The 19463-nt window shown below is 36.0% G+C and overlaps 3 protein-coding genes, 1 long non-coding RNA gene and 1 pseudogene across 10 annotated transcripts; 1 reads left to right on the top strand and 4 right to left on the bottom strand.

Annotated features, from left to right (window-relative positions):
• The first annotated feature begins 154 nt into the window (after nt 1-154).
• Nucleotides 155-2316, top strand: LOC106416639. The gene is made up of 12 exons (XM_013857560.3): nt 155-389; nt 482-543; nt 626-694; nt 764-842; nt 927-997; nt 1076-1177; nt 1251-1340; nt 1425-1499; nt 1611-1643; nt 1741-1821; nt 1934-2005; nt 2123-2316. Exons 1-12 carry the CDS (start codon nt 335-337, stop codon nt 2162-2164), a joined length of 831 nt encoding a protein of 276 aa, XP_013713014.1. The 5' UTR covers nt 155-334; the 3' UTR covers nt 2165-2316.
• Nucleotides 2290-4313, bottom strand: LOC106416640 (probable pectate lyase 6). The gene is made up of 4 exons (XM_013857561.3): nt 4000-4313; nt 3233-3920; nt 2783-3025; nt 2290-2713 (listed from the first exon to the last, which is right to left on the bottom strand). Exons 1-4 carry the CDS (start codon nt 4206-4208, stop codon nt 2474-2476), a joined length of 1380 nt encoding a protein of 459 aa, XP_013713015.1. The 5' UTR covers nt 4209-4313; the 3' UTR covers nt 2290-2473.
• Nucleotides 4314-4656: 343 nt separating this feature from the next.
• Nucleotides 4657-5548, bottom strand: LOC106417615 (annotated as a pseudogene).
• Nucleotides 5549-7227: 1679 nt separating this feature from the next.
• Nucleotides 7228-13226, bottom strand: LOC106416542. Of its 4 annotated transcripts, none has more exons than XR_007328916.1 (5): nt 12923-13226; nt 12315-12815; nt 12161-12240; nt 11473-11847; nt 7228-7602 (listed from the first exon to the last, which is right to left on the bottom strand). It is a non-coding gene; the product is annotated as an uncharacterized LOC106416542 (long non-coding RNA). The 4 variants fall into 4 exon arrangements; XR_007328915.1 differs by lacking the exon at nt 7228-7602 and adding an exon at nt 11347-11375; XR_002661061.2 differs by lacking the exon at nt 7228-7602 and having other exon boundaries at nt 11347-11847; nt 12923-13225.
• Nucleotides 13227-14094: 868 nt separating this feature from the next.
• On the bottom strand, nt 14095-17797 carry LOC106417112 (probable acyl-CoA dehydrogenase IBR3). 4 transcript variants are annotated; one of them, XM_022709814.2, is made up of 4 exons: nt 15689-17797; nt 14865-15095; nt 14740-14790; nt 14095-14626 (listed from the first exon to the last, which is right to left on the bottom strand). In XM_022709814.2, exons 1-4 carry the CDS (start codon nt 15753-15755, stop codon nt 14343-14345), a joined length of 633 nt encoding a protein of 210 aa, XP_022565535.1. In that variant the 5' UTR covers nt 15756-17797; the 3' UTR covers nt 14095-14342. The 4 variants fall into 4 exon arrangements, 3 of the variants coding, with proteins under 3 accessions (XP_022565535.1, XP_013713424.1, XP_022565534.1); XM_013857970.3 differs by having other exon boundaries at nt 14713-14790; nt 15689-17793; XM_022709813.2 differs by having other exon boundaries at nt 14704-14790; nt 15689-16557.
• Between the last annotated feature and the right edge of the window lie 1666 nt (nt 17798-19463).

Below are 19463 nucleotides of genomic sequence, written 5' to 3'. Positions count from 1 at the left end.
TTCTAAATAATCTTTCAAATTTCACCTATAGAGAGAACTTTTGCATTAATTCGCATTTCAATATAATATTAACAAAATTGGCCCAAGAACTTTTCAATATTGCATAATTCACCTAAATTCGCGGTTCAGATTTATTTACATATGCTGGCTTCTGTGTATCATCAACGGACAAGATTAGTTTAGTGCAGGGCCAGTTACAGCTACGGGAGAAAAGCTAAAAAACGACACCGTTTAATGTAAAACGACCGACATTGAGCAAAAAGCTTTGACAGTTTCTTACGCCGGCGGACGAAAATTTTAGAACTTGACGAAGAAGAAGACAACTTTATTGACGATGGCTGTGCAATCCGGTATTGGGTTATCGAGGATTCTGATTCTAGCTGGAGCAGGTAACTAGGGTTTCTCGATCATCATCACTCTGTTGACGATTTATTCAATCCTTTTTTTTTTTTTTGACTAATTGGTGTTTTCGAATCTGAAGGTTATACAGGTACGATCCTAGTGAAGAATGGGAAGATGTCTGATCTTTTGGGGGAGCTACAGGTTAGTTAAAGCTTTCTTCTTCTGAAGTTTTGAATTGTTAAAAAAAAAAAAAAAAAAAAACTGATTCCTTTTTGTTTTGAAGGCTTTGGTTAAGCGGTTTGAGAGATCAGGAGATCATTCAGATGACGATTCTGATCCCATGGCTACTCAGGTAACTAACTTTCTGTGTGTATCTTGAGGTGAAGAGATAGCAAGTAACTATGTGTGGGAGGTTGTGTAGATGCAACGGTTAGCTATGGAGATCCGGCAAATGTCCTCCTCCCGGCAGATAACTGTTGTCAATGGAGGAGCTCAAGGAGGTTTGTTTTTTTTTGTCTTTTTAACGAATGTGTTTTTTTTTTTTTTTAATGTAATCTCTGACATTCTCTGCTTTCATTCTCCAGCTGACTTCACCCCACTTATAGTTCCCGCAGCGACATTAGGAGCTATAGGCTATGGCTACATGTGGTACAAGGTATCTCTTATTAGAGTTCCCAAAGTTTTCTTACAATGATTTCTCTGAAGCTGATGATGTTTGTTTCCTGTGGTTTAGGGTATTTCATTCTCTGACATCATGTGCGTAACAAAGAAGAACATGGAAGATGCTGTCTCCAACTTGACCAAGCATTTGACCACCGTTTCAGAAGCTATTTCTGTAGGCTGCCTCTTGTAAGTATATATGATCTTTTTAAAGGGATTCTAATTGTATGATTATTGTTGTTGGTCAGAATGCTAAGAAGCACTTGTCTGAGCGGCTTAAGAAGACAGACGATAAGCTGGAATCGCAGAAGGATCTCTTAAAGGGAGTCCAGGACAATGTACGAATGTGATATAACCTAGTTTCAAAAGCTGTTCTATTTTTCACGGTGGTATTTAATAAGTTTTTAAGATCTATGGAACAGGTGGGTTTGACTCTAGAGGACCTTGCTAAGATTGGAGATGATTTTTATGCAATGCATAACATGTTTGGTGGTATGGTGCGTGTGACCCACCAATGGGACTCTCTTTATTTCTTACTTATAACTCGACGTTAACCTAATAGTGGTTGTTATTGCATACTGATTCTATCTAATTCCTATTTCTTTCAGGGTGGAACATTAGACAGTATTGAGTACAAACAGGTATCTTCATTTTCATTCTTGTTGGGTTCTGAATATTAACTCAAATGACATTTGTATGGTTTACTTATTTGTCTTCTGTTTTTTTCCCTCTGTGGAGAATATTGCGAATATGGGTTTAATGCATCTGTGCGACTCTATGGGCGGAGAAAATCACAATATGCCTGATATAATGATGCAGGTAAGTATGAAATGAACAATGCGCATTATCTGCTGGTATTACATTACCTCTTAACTGTTTTCATTTTGTCCCTGGACTTTTTGTGATAATTTTCAACATGTGGTCTTTACAGGAGAAGCTTCGACTTTCTGGGAAGTCAAACACATGTATAGTACTTACAAACGAAGAAACTTCAAGCTCTGAGGTATTGTCTGATCAATACATTTTATCAAAATATGCAGTCACCGTCACTGATATGTTTTGATGCAGTAATTAGATTAATTTTTAACCTCCATCTGATCTGTGTTTTGACATGTTTCAGGGTTTGAAAGAAAGCGATAAGATAGAGCTTATTGAAGGCTGATTCATATGGCACCAATTTAAGGATCTGATGTGTAGTATAGGATACTGAGAAATAGAATTGATTATTTATGTATTTTTTGTTGTTTAAAATTTAATGCCCTTTTAGGGCAAATAAAGAAAGATATGAAAAACAAAAAGAATGTGCTTTTTTCATTGATTTTTTTTTTTATACAAAGCCAAAAAAAAAAAAAAGAATGAAGCCTAACCCATTTATCCGTACTGCATTATTCACAACAAATAACAATTCTTGTTCAGTCCTTTCTTGTGTGTTACTACCATAACAGCACTCGGACGACAAATGAATTATGTATCAGCAGGACTTGCCTGGTCTGCAACCAAGCGTACCAGCATCTTTGGTTAGTCTTCTTACCCCTGTTCCCGGCTGTGGCTGGATTGCAAAATGTCTAGGAATTGGATTTTCCGGGGCAGGGCTCCACGCGTTTGCCCTTCCTGATTTTACAAAGTAAGCTCCGTTCAAAAAGTAATCTCTCTCTGATTGCCAGTTCCATGATTTCCACTCTGAATACTTTGCGTACTCTCTCTTTGTAACCTGCAATAAAATCTCTCAGTTGTGTCTCAAGTGTTGTTGGGTAGTAGAGAGTGTAGTGGTCTCTTTTACCTGCTTGCAATTTTCTTTAGGAGGAGCAGTGAAACGGTTGCCTTGACTTATAATGGTAGGATTCATGTTTCCACCAATTGCATACATTTCCCAATGAGTATAGTCATTGTTGACCACATGGACCAAACCAAATCTGGCTCTTGGCATTCTTTGAACCAATCTCTTGCCAAAATGGTTAAAAGCTACCGTTATCTGCATTTTCTTGTCAATAACATCCTCTTCTCTGGCCCCAAACAGCATCACCTGCGAAACCGACAAAACACTGGTAAGTCAGGGAGTTCAAGACCGGATCTGACCAAGCCCAATGAAATATTGGCCTTGACCTCCAAATTTTTTATGTATATAATAAGCCTCCAAATTATTATAAAAAAAAAAGTTATAACGGTTTTTAAGAAATGTTTATAACTCCTCGTTGTTTTAATTCTATTGGTATGCCTTGGCCTTCTTTACCTCGTTATGGTCGGTGAGATGGCAATTGGAGATAGTAATCGCGGTCGATCCCATGATGACATCTATCATTCCATCAGTACAATTCGTCATGGAGACATGATCGATCCAAACATTGGTCGATCCAAAAATATTGATCCCATCACCATCACTTGTTGTTCGATGCCCAAAATGATGTTCAGAGTCTCTAATCATCCCACCGTTTCCAGGTATAATCGTCTTGATGTGAATGTTGTGTATGATCACATTCTTCACGAACTGTAACGTTAAACCTGCCCCTCCTGTTATATGAACATTCGCTCCTCGACCATCGATGGTCTTGTCGCTGTTTATGATCAGTTCTTGTTGCAGTTTTATGATCATGCTTCTACCAAATATGATCCAAAGCGGTCTGTCGCGTGTCACTGCGTATCTTAAGGTTCCTGGCTTGGGGTTCATCAGGTCGTCGTCGGATGCGTCGGTGACTACGTAGATCGGTCCCTTCTTGCCTCCGGTTGTCTTCCGACCGAACCCTAGGACGCAGTCCGCTAACTTTTTCCGGTTTTTATGCCAGTTCCTGTGTCCTCGCCAACATTTATCGATAGCGTTGAGGGAATGGTACCTTCCTCCACGTCTCTTTGTTTTTCGACCGTCTCCAACTTGTCCGAGCTCTCTCCTTGTTCCGTTTTCTGCACCAGTTGTCTCCATGGCTCTGAGCAGGAACAGGAAAACAAAAACAAAAAACATTCGGTTACTTGTACAAGAAGTTAGGTTTATTTTTGAGAACGTACAATGCGGCATGGTAGTTCAAATGGTCCGTGACATTAAAAGGATTCGGGTCATAAGATTCTATAGTTTGTCTTAACGCGTCGGATTGACGTTGGGTCCAGTATTCATCGAAGACCGCGACGTGAGCTTGAACCGATGGAGCCACCACAGCGAGACACAAGGAGAGGAAGGCAAAAACGTGGCTCCCAAAGTTCAAATAAGCAACCGCCATTTTATTTTATTTTATTTGTTTTATTCGGGTGAAGAACCCTTGAAACTTCTTGGGTCGTCCAAAAAGTTTTCTGGTCGGCCCAGGGCTTAGAAATAGATGATTAGATTCATCGTTTGCTTTTATAACAAGGAGCTTGAAAGAGAGAGGGAAGATGAAAGACATTAATGGAGGATCATCGATTAACAGAGTAATGATTTGATAGCCATTGGTTTTAAAAACTCTCTGTTTGTTTTATTGCATATTAAACCAATTATAGTTTGGCTTATTTTATTGTTCTTTCTTCGTTTTGTCCTTCTTTTGTGGAATATATTCAGTTATTTTTGCCTTCAAACCTAAAACTATTACCATTTTAAGTGTGTTATTTATAATTTATGGGGTTTATTATGAAATGAGTTTAGTAATCTGATAAAACTGTAATACTTTTGTTTATAGGTTTTGTAAATCAAAGAAACATTAAATCCGAGATATGTCATATTATTGAGAAAGATATACAAACACACAAGAGGAGTCCTCTATTACGTAACGATAACTCTCCCACAGAAACATGTGGTATGTCAAGCATTAATTATTTAGATATTGCCAGGCCGAAGAACCTTTATTCCTCAGATAAGAGGTATCCGTCGACCTCTTTAGTCACTTCGACCAAGAACTGGAGCAGTCTCTCAGGGTGAGCAACCTTCTCATCAATCCTCTCGTATTTCACGTTCCAATTTACCATACTTCCTGGTCCTCCATGCTGTTGTATTCTGTCTTCAGAGGTCCTTCTAATACTCTCCACTGAATCACTTTCTTCTCAAAATCCATCGCCTCGATCCTATCTTTCGACACTCTTACCTCTCCATCTAAACCAAAACATGTTTTCTTGGGATTGAAATCAAAGAAACAAGCAAAACAGAAAATCGTTTAAAATCCTATGTTCCAGCTATATCCAAGTTCTCACCAGCTTTTTCAACAAAAAATGATCTTCGGATTCAAATCAAAGAAGAAAAAAAACGAAAACAAATTAATAAATAAAATTAAAAAGGATAAAGTGATGCCATTACCAAAAAGTAGTTTCCACAAGACTATGCTTCCAGCCATGCCCCAGTTCCCTTCGAGCAAATCACAACCCTGAACGTAGCGAGTTGCTTTGGGCAAATGTTGTAATCTTCCGACGAACATGTGGAACTTATTAGCCGGAGATTTGATCTCCACGTCTACATTAACTTCCTCCTCTACCATTCTTTCTCCCGTTGCTTTGTTTTTCAAGGTCACCTATTAGATGGATTTAATGGATTTTCAATGTGAATGAGTACAGCCCTATCGAGTTCGTAACTGCTTTTATAGAGATACTGGATGAAGAATATTAATGAGGAGTGGTATCATTTTATCTTGGATGTGATCAAGATAATTGTCTATATCATCGTTAATATTTCAACTACTTTCTTCTTACAACTATATTCAATTATTATTTGTCAAAAAAACTATATTTAATTACTAGGGCCGGTCCGCGCTACGCGCATGTTTTTTTGTTCAAAATATACTTTATTTTGCAACCATTTTTTTGTTTGTTCGCTACGACTTCGATGGTTTTTCAATTGGATCATCCTTTTGAAGTGATATTAAGATTAAGGGCGGGCATTTCGGTTTAACTAAAGGTTCGGTTTGAGTTATTTGGGTCTAAGAAAACTTGAACCAAAATCAGCCCAAATTAATATGGCTTGGTTTATGTTCGGTTTGGTTAGGTTTTAATTTCTGTTTGGTTTGTGTTCGGTTTTAGTTTGGTTTGGTTTGTTTTTGGTTGGGTTTAATTTGGTTTTATTTGTATTTTTCATTTCAACCGAGTTGATTTTTTTAGTTTTGTTCTAGTTCAATTAAAAAAATATGATTTATAAAAACATAAATAAATCACCATTTGATACTATATCATTATTTACTTTATATTTAAAACGTAAAATCAAACATCACAATAAATATGTAGAAAATGTAATTCAATAATTTTATATTATTATCTTCAAACCTAATATAAATATTATAAAATAACTTGTCCGTTTTGATGTTAATGTATGAAATTCATATTATTCTATTTTATTTTTAATTGTGTTTATTCTATTCATTTAAAAGTAAAATGTATAAAATTATGGCTGACTATTTTAAATCTTAATATTATTAGTATATTTAATTAATCTAATTAAAAAATACTTCGGTTTTCCGGTTTGGTTCGGTTTAAAACCAAACTGAACTATTTAGGTTGATAAAATCTTGAACCAAATGGGATAAACATATAATTTGATTTGGTTTGGATCGGTCTGGGTTCATCTGGGTCGGGTTTGTTTGGTTTGAATCGGTCTGGGTTCATCTGGGTCGGGTTTGTTTGGTTTATTAGACATCAAGTACTATCCGGCTTATGTTTGTTGATTTTTCCTGTTTTTAGTTTTATCTTGCTCTTGTTCTTTCGATAATTGTTGCATTATATTCTCCTCTGCCTCTTTCCCGGCTCGCAAAACCCTAGTTTCGAGGTATCAATTATCTCCATTCTTTTTTCATAAAAAAAAAAGGATAATTGTTGCATTATTACTGGTTTTGTGTACGTATTGTAAATTTTGTTTAGGTCAGCTTTTTCATTTGGTTTGTTGAAATTTTGTGGGACCATATTACAGTATTTGGTATATATATACACACAGTGAAACCTCTATAAATTAATAATGTTGGGATTACCCCAAAACTATAATTTTTTTATTAATTTATAGAGATATTAATTTATCTATATACTAATTGAACCAAAAACTCAATTTGAGACTATAAAATTATATTATTTTATAAAAAATTTTAGTGTATATTAATTTATAGAGTATTAATTTAAAAAGATTATACTATATATATATATATATATTTCGTCCATTGCTCATTTTGGTTTGATACCAAAATTAAAACAATTTCTCTTGAATATTAATTTATGGGGATAAAAGTTCTTTAGCGTTAGATAAAGATAAATATAAAGAAAGTGCTTCATCTTCGTCCTTAAATTTACAAAAAAAAGTGGCTTGGTGGTTGAAGCTTTTGCTTGAATCTCTACAATGGTAATGATTTTTGTGGAAACTAAGATTTACATATGTTAAACTCTGTTGGTAGGCCAGTTTTGCTGACATATATACTCCAGTATACTCTTGTGGGGGATAAGTGTTTGCTAAATTTTGTTCTCATTCTAGGAGTTCGATAGCAGGTTAGAAATTTTGGAGTCATATGGTTTTATGCAAGTCACTGTTCTTATTTTATGGTGAGTTAAGGAAGTTGAACTCATCATGCTTCGTTTTCATCACAGTCATGTACTACATCTACACAAGCGATGCGGCAGGTCGAGAGAGCTAACTTAGATTCCTTTTGTGAATAGGCAGAAACACATTTCGCCTTGGTCCTGCATTTTTACGGGTTACGTAATGGTACGGCCCTGGATAGGCTGTCTAGTCCCTGAATCACTTGAAGGGGCGTGGGTGAAAGGATCAAGAGATTGTAGGTTTCTTGGATGGCGGATGGACTTCACCTTCGAGCTATGGATTGCTCAGAGGTTGTTTATGCTACTCCTGAGACACAGGGGCGTCCTGCTTGATGTCTAGGATGGATCACAGAAGATTAACTCTCCCTTAGTGTGATATAAACGTTCACCACTTGTGAACAAAGGAGATAGTGTCGTCTCAAGACTGGTTTGCACCAAAAAGAAGTTTATTGATAAAAAGAATGATTCAAAGTTACATGGACGTGGTGCTGCTGTTTAAAAGCATAAAACATAAAACCCTAAGCCTAAACCAATGTGGTTTAGGAAAACCAAAACCAAATCCTATTGCTAATTGATTTAAAACACCAAACCGACTCCTAATGGGTTTATAAAGCCCAAAACCTCTTCCTAATGAGTTTACATAAATAATAAAACCAAATACACTTAAAATAGACCATAATGGTCGTGCATAATCATATTGGGCCAATCATAAACCAAGCTGGCTTGTCCTTCCACTTTTTGGGCCGATAAAGGCCTTTTTCGAACAACTCTTTCTTGGGCTCGATCCATCTTGTTCCAGGTCAGACCAAGCTGCTCCTTATGCTCATTTGGATGATAAAGGTCCTCATCATGTTCCAGTTCCTGCTCTGGTTCTCAATCTTCCATTTCCAACTCAATTCTCGCATATGTCGGTTTGACCAGTCCATTTCTCGATCAGACTGAATCTCCCATTCCATTTCCTGTCTAACCAGCTTCATCCTATCCATTTCCTTGTCAATCAGGGTTGTCACAGGTCGTCCATGATTGTTTAAAGTCAGTCCATGCTTTATAAAGGCCACATCAAGGCCCATAGCCTTTTCTCGGTCCAGTACCTCATGGATCAAGCCTTTTAGCTTTCCATAAAGCTCATCAGGTCGTGTCAAGATCCATTTCCTAGCTCCTTCTCTCCTTGACTTCATGTTCTTTAGTATGGAGCTGATCAGGGTCACACCATCCTCTCTCCCTTCAAAAGGATTTGTCCTCAAATCCGAGACTTGTAAGATGATAGAAACATGATCATCTCCTGGATCAAATCCCCAGGACTGCAATCCTTTTCCATGCTTCAGCGAGCTCTTGGAACCTTGCTCAATCATCTCTAAGCCCCTCACGTGCCTTAGTATGTAGCAAACAAAACTTTCCTTTCCATTTAACTCATAACCAGCTGCTGCTGCAAAAGATTTTCTCCATTTACTCCATAAGCACGCCTCTACCATGGCTGTCTCAGCATGTGTTCTATGCTCTCCCGGATAGAATGAGAGCATTAGATCTCTAAAAACAAGCAGAAACCTTGCTGATTGATCTGGTGGCCGAACTAGCTCCTTGTGGCTGCCTAGGAGAATATCTATGATTTCTCTCAATACACCTTGCCCAATGCTCATTATAACTTGGTTCTCATGCTGCATAGGGTCTGGTGGTCGTGTGTAATGATCCCCATATTCATTCTCAAGCTTTGGCATCTTTTTAACCACAGCAAGTTTCTGTTTTGTTGATCTCAGCTGGTTCTGATTAGTTATGGGACTAATCAAGGGCGTGTTACCTCCTATTTCTCCTCTATTTTTACTGCAGATACTCAAGATCACATCATCCTCTTTCCCTTCAAAAAGATTTGACCTCAAATCTTGTTTTTCAGGAGTGAAGAAACCTTGCAGATCAAGCTTGTATGTAACTGTTTTCTGCACCAGATTGTTGTTACTTCTTATACTAACACTGAAGCTTCCTCCTGGTTCAAAAACAACTTGCTGCAGGCCCTTAACAACTCTCAGATGTTCCACTAAGCTGAGCTGAAGACATACCAAAGGTCTGATTAGTAACTCACAAGCTAAAGACTTAAAGTTATCACCTTGCTCAACAGTAGGAAGCACCAATTCAAGAGCTTTAGATGACCCTCCAGGAACTTTTTCTTCTTGTTTTATTTGATCAGGCACGTGGCCACACTCAGCTTCTGCAACTTCTGCCTCCTCCTCGAGTTTTAAACCAAGAGTTGTTGGTTCTAGTTCAGTTTTATGACTCTCCTCAATCTGTTTTATTGGAGAAGCTAATATAGAAGCTTGCAGCTTTTCCTCCTCTTGTTTCAATGATAAAACAGGAACCACAAATCTTCTCTCAGCCGATTTTAATGTCAATTCAGACCAATAGGCAGGCTGATCTAAAGTAGTAAGCTTCGTTGCTGCTTCTGGTTTTAGTTTTGGAAGTTTCCACTGCGAGACAAACCTCTTCTTCATCAAGGTCTTCATCTCCACCCATGAAATAATTTGTGGTTTTTTTGTCAAATCTCCTAGTCTGAGAAACTCTCTGCCACCATGAGAATGCACTTCCACAGAGTCCATTGACTGCTAGACATACCTTTTTCTTTTCAGTGTAGTATTGGAGTCCAAAGAGAAACTCCATCTTCTTTTCCCAATCAAGGTATGCCTCTGTATCAATCTTTCCATAGAAGAATGGAATTGTAAGCTCTTGTTCATATCCAGATATAGAATACAGCTTGTTAACTGATAGATTTTGTGCTCCCTTGTTAAAACTTCAAACCCTAACCCTCAAGAGGCTCTGATACCACTTGGTGCGGCCCTGGATAGGCTGTCTAGTCCCTGAATCACTTGAAGGGGCGTGGGTGAAAGGATCAAGAGATTGTAGGTTTCTTGGATGGCGGATGGACTTCACCTTCGAGCTATGGATTGCTCAGAGGTTGTTTATGCTACTCCTGAGACACAGGGGCGTCCTGCTTGATGTCTAGGATGGATCACAGAAGATTAATTCTCCCTTAGTGTGATATAAACGTTCACCACTTGTGAACAAAGGAGACAGTGCCGTCTCAAGACTGGTTTGCACCAAAAAGAAGTTTATTGATAAAAATAATGATTCAAAGTTACATGGACGTGGTGCTGCTGTTTAAAAGCATAAAACATAAAACCCTAAGCCTAAACCAATGTGGTTTAGGAAAACCAAAACCAAATCCTATTGCTAATTGATTTAAAACACCAAACCGACTCCTAATGGGTTTATAAAGCCCAAAACCTCTTCCTAATGAGTTTACATAAATAATAAAACCAAATACACTTAAAATAGACCATAATGGTCGTGCATAATCATATTGGGCCAATCATAAACCAAGCTGGCTTGTCCTTCCACTTTTTGGGCCGATAAAGACATTTTTCGAACAACTCTTTCTTGGGCTCGATCCATCTTATTCCAGGTCAGACCAAGCTGCTCCTTATGCTCATTTGGATGATAAAGGTCCTCATCATGTTCCAGTTCCTGCTCTGGTTCTCAATCTTCCATTTCCAACTCAATTCTCGCATATGTCGGTTTGACCAGTCCATTTCTCAATCAGACTGAATCTCCCATTCCATTTCATGTCTAACCAGCTTCATCCTATCCATTTCCTTGTCAATCAGGGTTGTCACAGGTCGTCCATGATTGTTTAAAGTCAGTCCATGCTTTATAAAGGTCACATCAAGGCCCATAGCCTTTTCTCGGTCCAGTACCTCATGGATCAAGCCTTTTAGCTTTCCATAAAGTTCATCAGGTCGTGTCAAGATCCATTTCCTAGCTCCTTCTCTCCTTGACTTTATGTTCTTTAGTATGGAGCTGATCAGGGTCACACCACGTAAGTTTGTATTTGTTTAGAAGTTTACATAATCTTCTATCTTATTTGGTCCCTGTTCAATGAGATTAACACTAATTAACATTAAGATTCTTCACAAGATTACAAACACTTTTGTTTTCTAATAAAACTTGAAACACTGAATTTCTTACCTAAAGAGAGGATAATGACGATTAGTTGAAGTTGATTCTAAACAGTTCTGGTATATGTTCAGAGACTATATACGCAGTGTCTTTCCACCAAGAAGCTTCAACCTGTCACATGAAGCCTGTTCTTAGCTTCTTCCAATGCAGTCTTCAGCTCTTTTATGTCTTGTCTCCGTGAGCTCGTGTAGCCGTCTGTCCAGCTCATAAGGACACTCCTTGTAATTCGTTTCACACTAACAGTTCTATCAGAGAAGACAAAATGTTCAGAGACTATAAAAGCGGTGTCTTTCCACAAAGAAGCTTCAGCCTTCTATTACACGAAGCCTTTTCCTAGCGTCATCCAATGCAGTATGCAGCTCTTTTCAGTATCAACAAACGGATCTGAAAATTATATCCTACAGAAGTTAGAATAAAGATCTGGATAGAAAAGTTTTAAGATACCTGAGATTAAATTATCTCCCGAAGAGTGAAAATAACAATTTGGATATTAAAAATTGAAATTTCTGAGAAAATTAAAGCATGATTTTGTTTCTACAATCCGAAGACCATGAGTCTACACGACGGCTTCAGTTTTAAACTAAGAATGATCAAACACATGTAAAAAATAAACTTAATCAACAAACCGATTCATAATTATATCTCTAATAGGCTATTCTTTCAGCACCCCCCTGGTTATGTTTCCAACTTCAATCACCTTCAATCATCCCCGTGGTTATGTTTTCATGTTTAGAGATTTGATATCTTCAATAGGTGTCATCTTCTTATCATGAGTATCTACTTTGAAAGAAAGAATCACATTTAGACATGTCCCTTTGTAAAATGTTTGCCTAAAAGAGTAATTAATTTACCCTGTCCGAGAGCCTATCAAAATCCCTCGTGCCTGGTTGAATTGCAGCAATTGCCTTATCTATCTCTCGTCACACTCTCTTTCACTTGTTCCATGGCTTCCATCTCACTCTTTCCGTCACTTGCTCCATCTCAACGCCGCTTGTTCATTGTTATGCGCCTTTGCTGCGTTGTTCTCCACCGCTTACTCCATCGTTCTCCGCCGCTTTCTTCGTTTCTCTCCGCCGCTTGCTCCGTCGCCTTCCATCTCTCTCTCTAGTCACATGCCACTTACGTACTCCGCGTTTGTTTTATATTAGAAGTTCAAAAAAGAATTGGCCAATTGTGAGAAAATATATCAATGAAGAACAAATGCAAGATCTAAAAAGAAGGCTTACTGCGATTTTGTTTTACGAACGATCTTATAAGTCTCAATTCTTCATCTTTCTCGGTTCCAGATTTTGCTTGACATTCCTGTCCCACAACCGTAACCTAACCTCAGCGGTGGAGGAACATCTACCCAACTTCAAATCAAAAAGAAGAATTTTCGAGTTAGCCATTTCTCAGAAAATAAGTTTACTTTGTTGGTTCAACAGATCGAGAAGATGGTTTTGAGAGGAAGAAAGCTAACCTTTTTATACCTGTAGATCACCGCCTCGCAGAAGATAACTTCACATTAAAGTATAGATCGTGGCTAAAGGAGTTAAGAAGATGTTTAGTGCGATGAATCTGTAAGTGATTTAATTTCAATTGATGGAAAAGGAGTTCAAAGGATGCAATCGAAACCCTACAAAAGTAATCGTCACGCCGACTACAACATCTCAAGCTTTTGGGCGGCAGAGAAGAAAGAACACGATGAAACCGAGGCATAGGTCAGTAACTCTTGAGCTTGATTATATGAGAGAACACAGAGCCCACACACATAACACGGCCCACATCCATGTTGCTTCTGTTAATGCGCACCGTTTCATTTAAAGGACACGTGGCGTGCCCAGAATCACTGAATTTTCTAACTGGAATCCTACGTGGACAGCCTAGGAAGGAGTTAAACACTCTTTTATATATATAGATTAGTATTATTATTTACTCCGCTTTTACAATGCACTAAATTTTACAAATAACTAGGTGCTTAGCCCCGCGCAAGCGCGGGGTCGTTGAGGGAACTGTAGCTTTATTCTTGCAAGTGAGGATGGTGTTGTAGTAATCAGTCGATGAGGTTGCACCAACTTTGGAGACAATGAGAGACAGCATGTTCACTGGCATAGTTTGTAGGGCTTAGCTCATTAAGTTGTGTAGGCGCCATGATCGTGAGTTGCAGGTTTGAGGTGTTTTGGATTGTTTTTTTGCGTTTACGATGATGATTGGTGTCGTAGATTATTTATAGGGAAGAGATGACCATGTGTATCTTTTTGTGTTACTGTTTTTATAACTTGAACTTTAAGGGTTTTAAGGCAATTATATGCACTACTTTGAATGGTAGGCGTTAATATGTATCTGTGATTACACATAAATAGAACTGTTGAGGCTTTTCATTTATCCTCGTTTTTTAAACTATTAAATAGACGTATATATATATTTATATATTTAGCAGTATTATGAGTTGAAAGTATATTATCTTTGGTGAATAATTTCCAAGCTGTTAGCTTATTAGATTGATAAGTCAACTTAAGAATTTTATTGCAAGGAAGATGGGTGCATATATAATTTTGGATGTCTACATTATTCAATGATATTCGAGTGGAGGATCTGTTTTTTTTTTTTTTGGGCACTGTTAATATCGTTCATGTTTGTTGAAGCATTAAATTAATAACATTATGGAACGTGTGCGTTAAGCAGACATCGTACATAGTAAAACCTGAAAATGTTGTGAAAACATTTTAAAATAGTTGCGAGTGTTTTAATTTTACTTGCTTATAGAATCATTTCACCCCTACGATTGTAGTCATTGTAAAGTGTTTTGAAATTGGAAAATCGGGAAAGGGTCCCAAACTTGTTTCCGACTTTTTTTAGTGTGAATATGTTCTAATGGTTTGAGCTAACAACATGAACAACTATGATAATCCCGTCAAAGCTTCACTGAAAAACAAAATGTTAAATAGTTTGAGGAAATTTAAAACCAAAACAAAGCTTGGACGTAATGAAAGAGACAAAATTAATTTAAATAATGGGAGAATAAAGTGGTGTTGACGGACTGATCGAAGGAAAACGATCTTATCACTCACGGGGGTGCTTACGTGTTTTCTCCACGTTTTTGATTCCAGGTGGGGTTGTTGTGCCACAGCCCTTGGTTTGCTTCTCCGCAACAACAGGCTCGCTGGATTATGCTGGTGGCACCCTACAACACAGTTACGATAATGTCAGATGAATTTAAGCAAACAGAGAATACAAAACAATATATAAGCACTATCTCACAAATATAACCATAGTCAAGGTTCGTGAGGAGTTCACCAAACAATTGACCAAAAAGACCTCTGGTCGATAAATTATATTTATTCTCATCTGCAAGAACCAAGAAGCCATAAGTACATTACTGTAAAAGAAATACACATTTGTAGAGATCAACATACACATACATGAATAATTAAATTCCATATGCCTTCTCTCTTCGCCTCCTCCTCCTTCTCGGGGTGAACGGTCCATCGCCAGTCTGATTGTGCAAGTTTGGAGAACTCTCTTTCCATCGGGTAGATTGAGTTCCATAAACGTAATCAGCTTTTCCCTTAAATCTATTACTGTTCTGTTGGAGACAAATCTCCCGCTTCCATCCACAATGTTTCCATGTGATGGGCTCACATCTCTATTAACTGCATCCATATCAAGAAACGCAAAGTAGCTATCAAATAAGACTGTAAACTAAACAGTTCTCATTTATGAATAGCTGAAGATGCAAACATGGTCCAAGAAACAATATACTAATTTTTTAAAAAAAACACTGCAACGAAACTAAAGAGAGAAATAGTAGTGTCTCCATGTCGATTGAACAGTTTATAAAAACAGATTGTAAACACGTATTTCAGTTATGATTGAAGTTTAAAACATGCTCGAGCAAACCATATGTTTATTATTAGACGACTTTCTTTTTTTAAAGGCCCTTCCATGGTATCAACGCATTGGAAAACATTAGATGATGTACCTTCCAAACTGGAAACGGAGGCAACAAATTCAGTGTTTCAATAAAACCGTATCAGTTCTTACCTCTTTGTGATACATGTAACCTAGACAAATCCAAGAGTTTCAAGAGAAAGCATATTAGGCAAATATATATACAGACTGATCTAGGGGCAATAGAATAGTATGAACTGGCTGAGGTGGATAAAGACGAAGAATCTCTCCATGACCAAAGGTTCCTTCCAGCAACAACAACAATGGCGTTAAATCCAACTCCCTCGACACTCACTTATCTTGTAAATATCTCTGATCATTCTTTCTCTCCGTCTCCCTCTCTTCAATTTCTTCTTCCTCATGGATCATCATCTCCTTCTTCTTTCTCTCTCCACTTATCCGCGCTGAATAAATCTCCGATCTGCTTTGAGGCACTCAAGGTTTGTCGAGATCCAAGTATAAGCGAAATCTCCCACAACCACAGAGGATTTCGTCGGCAATTAATTCTAGCTGGGAAGCCGATGGTAGCAGAGAGGATGCAAAGATATTGATTCTTATCATGAAACGGAAACGGAGAAGAGGAAGAGCAAAGGGTTTCACGAATTGTTCTAGCAAATTAGGGTTTGGAGAAAATGAGAAAGGACAAGGTCGAGTCGGCCAAGTATCAGGTAATATGCTTTCAACTTTGATGGGTTTCCTGGCCCAATCGTATAAACACGACGGATTTTTAAAAAACGACGTGGCAAAACCTTATAACATGATTGGATGATTTTTCCGTTTGACGTGGAGAGTTTATCTGAGGTTCTTGTTCCCCTTTTATTACTCGTTTGATGAAACCATCGGTAATTATACTATTCTATCAAATTTTAATACATTGCCTAAATGAGTCGTAGATGATTCAAGGAAATTACAACACAAACGAATCATGTCACTGATGAAATAAGAAAAGAGAGCCTATATTTTATTATGTAATCAAATCAACACAATAATATGTGGCACATTAGAATAGATGTATCTACTATATATGATGTATTAATAAATGTATGTTATTCTATAAAATTAATATAGAACTGGCATGAATATCCTTGTCAATAAAAATATATATCCGATTTTAAAAGATTCAAAGTATGGCATATGCAGAATAATATGAATGTTTTATGATATGTTAATTTGATTGAATCATATTGGTAAAAAACTATAGATCAAAACAAATAAAAAGGCGAGAATAAATGAATAATGAAAAAGTAAAGAAAATGGAATAAAAATAAATGAAAGATTGTGATTGATTAGAGATTTATACTGTAATTATGTACACATATTCTAACTATGGTTTTAATATGTGTTTTTCTTTTTGTCATCTGGTTTTATTAAAATGACCAAATGGTCAACAAAGTACAAACATTAAGTATGATGTTGGAAAGTAAGATGTCCATTTTTTTATGGCAACTAATATGACGAGGATGTATAGTGGTTCACAAAAATTTTAAAGCAAGAGGAATACTAGAGGATATAATTTGTGCACGATATTGGGCATCTGAAAAATTCATAAATCATGTGTTTTTTGAATGTCCACCGGCATTTCAGGTTTGGAAATTTTCACGAATTCCATCAAATCCAGATATCTTTCCCACTCCGTCACTCTTTGTAAAATTGGATCATTTATTTTAGAAAGTTTCTTTGGAATTAGAAAATGATTAATTTGCATTGATCTTATGGTACATATGGAAAAGAAGAAACAACAAAGTATTTAGCAATTTGGATATTGATCCTAGAAATATTCTCAAATTAGAAAAAACAAAGTCATTACTTTGGGTTGAAGCACAAATATCACTTACAAAAGGAATCGATCAAACTCGATTACCAATACAAACAATAGTACTGACTATCCCATGAAGATGGTGTTTTTATGGATGGATCATGAAAAAATGAGGAAAACTGTTCGAGACAAGGGTGGTACATCACACTGGAAGGTTTTGATGGTTTAATGGGAACGAGGAATACAAGAGCGAGTCAGTCGCCACTTTATTCGGAGGTAGATGCTCTCATTGGGCAATGGAATGCACGAGGAATCTAAGACAGTTTACTGTTACGTTTGCAACAGATTGTTCTTAGTTGGTGAAGACGGTTTAGGAACTAGAAGAATATCCAATCTTTGCAAGTTATTTAGAAGGCATAACAATATTGAAAAGAAATTTCAACAGTTCGGAAGTCATTCATATTTCACGGACGAAAAATTTAAAGACAGATAGTCTCGCACGCAGTGTAAGAAAACAAATGTCGTTTGTTGTCCATATGAATGTAAAGCTACTAATTTGGTTTGCAATGTCTACGTGGGCATCTTTAAATTGTTAACAAAAAAAAGTACAAAGATTAAGTAAAAAATGGCCTAAAAATACAAGGCTAAGACGGAAAAAAAGGGAAAAATGATTGCTGACTACATGAAGTATTGGCCATCACATGGTACTACACAAATGTATACTTAGCTACACGGAGTATATATTATGCATGACAACATTCCTCAACTTTATGATGTTATGTAGTTAACATCACGAGCTTAATTTCATATCAAAAAAATGATTTATATGTCAAAGACCGTTTACATCTCTCGTTACATCAATTAAAATGTGACGTACCTAACGTAATTTACCTAAATTAGATTTTGATCTGTATTTTAAAAGCGTAAAAATATTTTTAACAAAATCTAATTTACAAAACCAATATGTTTTATAAATTTTGATAAGTAGTGTTTTAACATTTTTATTTTAGTGTATTTGAAAACAATATAATTATATTATTTTTATTTATATTAAATATAAAAGATATATAAGATATTTTTTTAATTCTTTTAATCCATTTTGGTATGAATTTGTTAATAAAAGTTCTGTAATTCAATTGATTAATTGTGTGATATATACTTATTTGATAAAACAATTTACTATAAAACTTCTTTGATGTCAATTTATTGACTCTAACATTTTATTTGTTTAATATGAAATTATTAAGTTAATGAATTAGTTTATATATTTTTTCATAAACAAAAATTTCATTCATTTAAATTTAGTAAACCTTTCATATTAGATTCTTATAATTCTTTGATTATTTTTATTCTTAAAAGTATATAATTTATAATTATATACGCAAAATTATGTTTGGTTTAAGGTGACATCAAATAAGTTTTAAACAAATAAAATGTTAGAGTAAGTAAATTGAAAGAAAATAAGTTTTAGAATTAAAAAATTATCAAACAATTATATATCACACAATTAATCAAACGAATTACAATTTTTTTTGTAAAAGTTCATAACAAAACAGATTAAAATAATTAAAAAAACAAAACATATTAAATAAAAATAATAGAATTATATAGTTTTCAAAGACACTAAAACAAAAATGTCAAAACACTAAAATAAAAATTTTAAAACATTACTTATTAAAATTTCATAACAAAAAAAATTATATAAATAAAAATAATACAATTATATAGTTTTAAAGTACACTACAATAAAAATGTTAAAACACTACTTATCAAAAACTGTTTAAACATATTGATTTTGTAAATTAGATTTTGTTAAAAATATTTTTACGCTTTTAAAATATGGGTCAAAATCTAATTTTAGTTAAATTATAGTCGGATCGATCATATTTTAATTGTTGAAACAATATATTTAAACGATTTCTAACATCCAAATCATTTTTTGGATAAATGAAATTAAATCCGTGATGTTAACTACTTAACATCATAAAATTGAAGGAAATTGTCTTGCATAACATATAGTCTGTGTGGCTAGGTATACATCAGTTCATGCATGGTAATCAATACTTTAGCAATCATTTTTCTAAAAAAAAACATAAAAGAGGCATAAACAAAAGCCGAATGAAGAATGAGACAAAGCCGAAGGCAGCTTAGAACCACATGTCAGGTAGAGAGCAGGAACTGGACAGGTAACAAAGGGGCAGAGACGTCTGCCATTCTTCAACGCTTTGAAAGTCATTGTCGGCCAATCTAACCGGAAACCACATGAGACAGACCGGAACAGATGTAAAGACAGTGCCTCAATAGAAAAAAAGAA

This window comes from Brassica napus, chromosome C9 (assembly GCF_020379485.1).
Source record: "Brassica napus cultivar Da-Ae chromosome C9, Da-Ae, whole genome shotgun sequence".
Classification (NCBI taxonomy): domain Eukaryota; kingdom Viridiplantae; phylum Streptophyta; class Magnoliopsida; order Brassicales; family Brassicaceae; genus Brassica; species Brassica napus.
This window is presented reverse-complemented; position numbering and strand designations above follow the sequence as displayed.

Bases quoted from the DNA above. Each gene is read 5' to 3' on its own strand.
- LOC106416639 (XM_013857560.3), top strand. From the start codon at position 335: ATGGCTGTGCAATCCGGTATTGGGTTATCGAGGATTCTGATTCTAGCT. The intron at 1,341-1,424 runs GTACGAATGTGA...TCTATGGAACAG, and splicing joins TAAAGGGAGTCCAGGACAAT to GTGGGTTTGACTCTAGAGGA. The intron at 1,822-1,933 runs GTAAGTATGAAA...TGGTCTTTACAG, and splicing joins TGCCTGATATAATGATGCAG to GAGAAGCTTCGACTTTCTGG.
- LOC106416640 (XM_013857561.3), bottom strand. From the start codon at position 4,208: ATGGCGGTTGCTTATTTGAACTTTGGGAGCCACGTTTTTGCCTTCCTC. The intron at 3,921-3,999 runs GTACGTTCTCAA...GTTCCTGCTCAG, and splicing joins TTGAACTACCATGCCGCATT to AGCCATGGAGACAACTGGTG. The intron at 2,714-2,782 runs GTAAAAGAGACC...ATTTTATTGCAG, and splicing joins CTAAAGAAAATTGCAAGCAG to GTTACAAAGAGAGAGTACGC.
- LOC106417112 (XM_022709813.2), bottom strand. From the start codon at position 15,755: ATGAGGAAGAAGAAATTGAAGAGAGGGAGACGGAGAGAAAGAATGATC. The intron at 15,096-15,688 runs GTGAGTGTCGAG...ATATGGATGCAG, and splicing joins CAGAGATATTTACAAGATAA to TTAATAGAGATGTGAGCCCA. The intron at 14,791-14,864 runs GTATGTGTATGT...TGGTTCTTGCAG, and splicing joins TATGGAATTTAATTATTCAT to ATGAGAATAAATATAATTTA.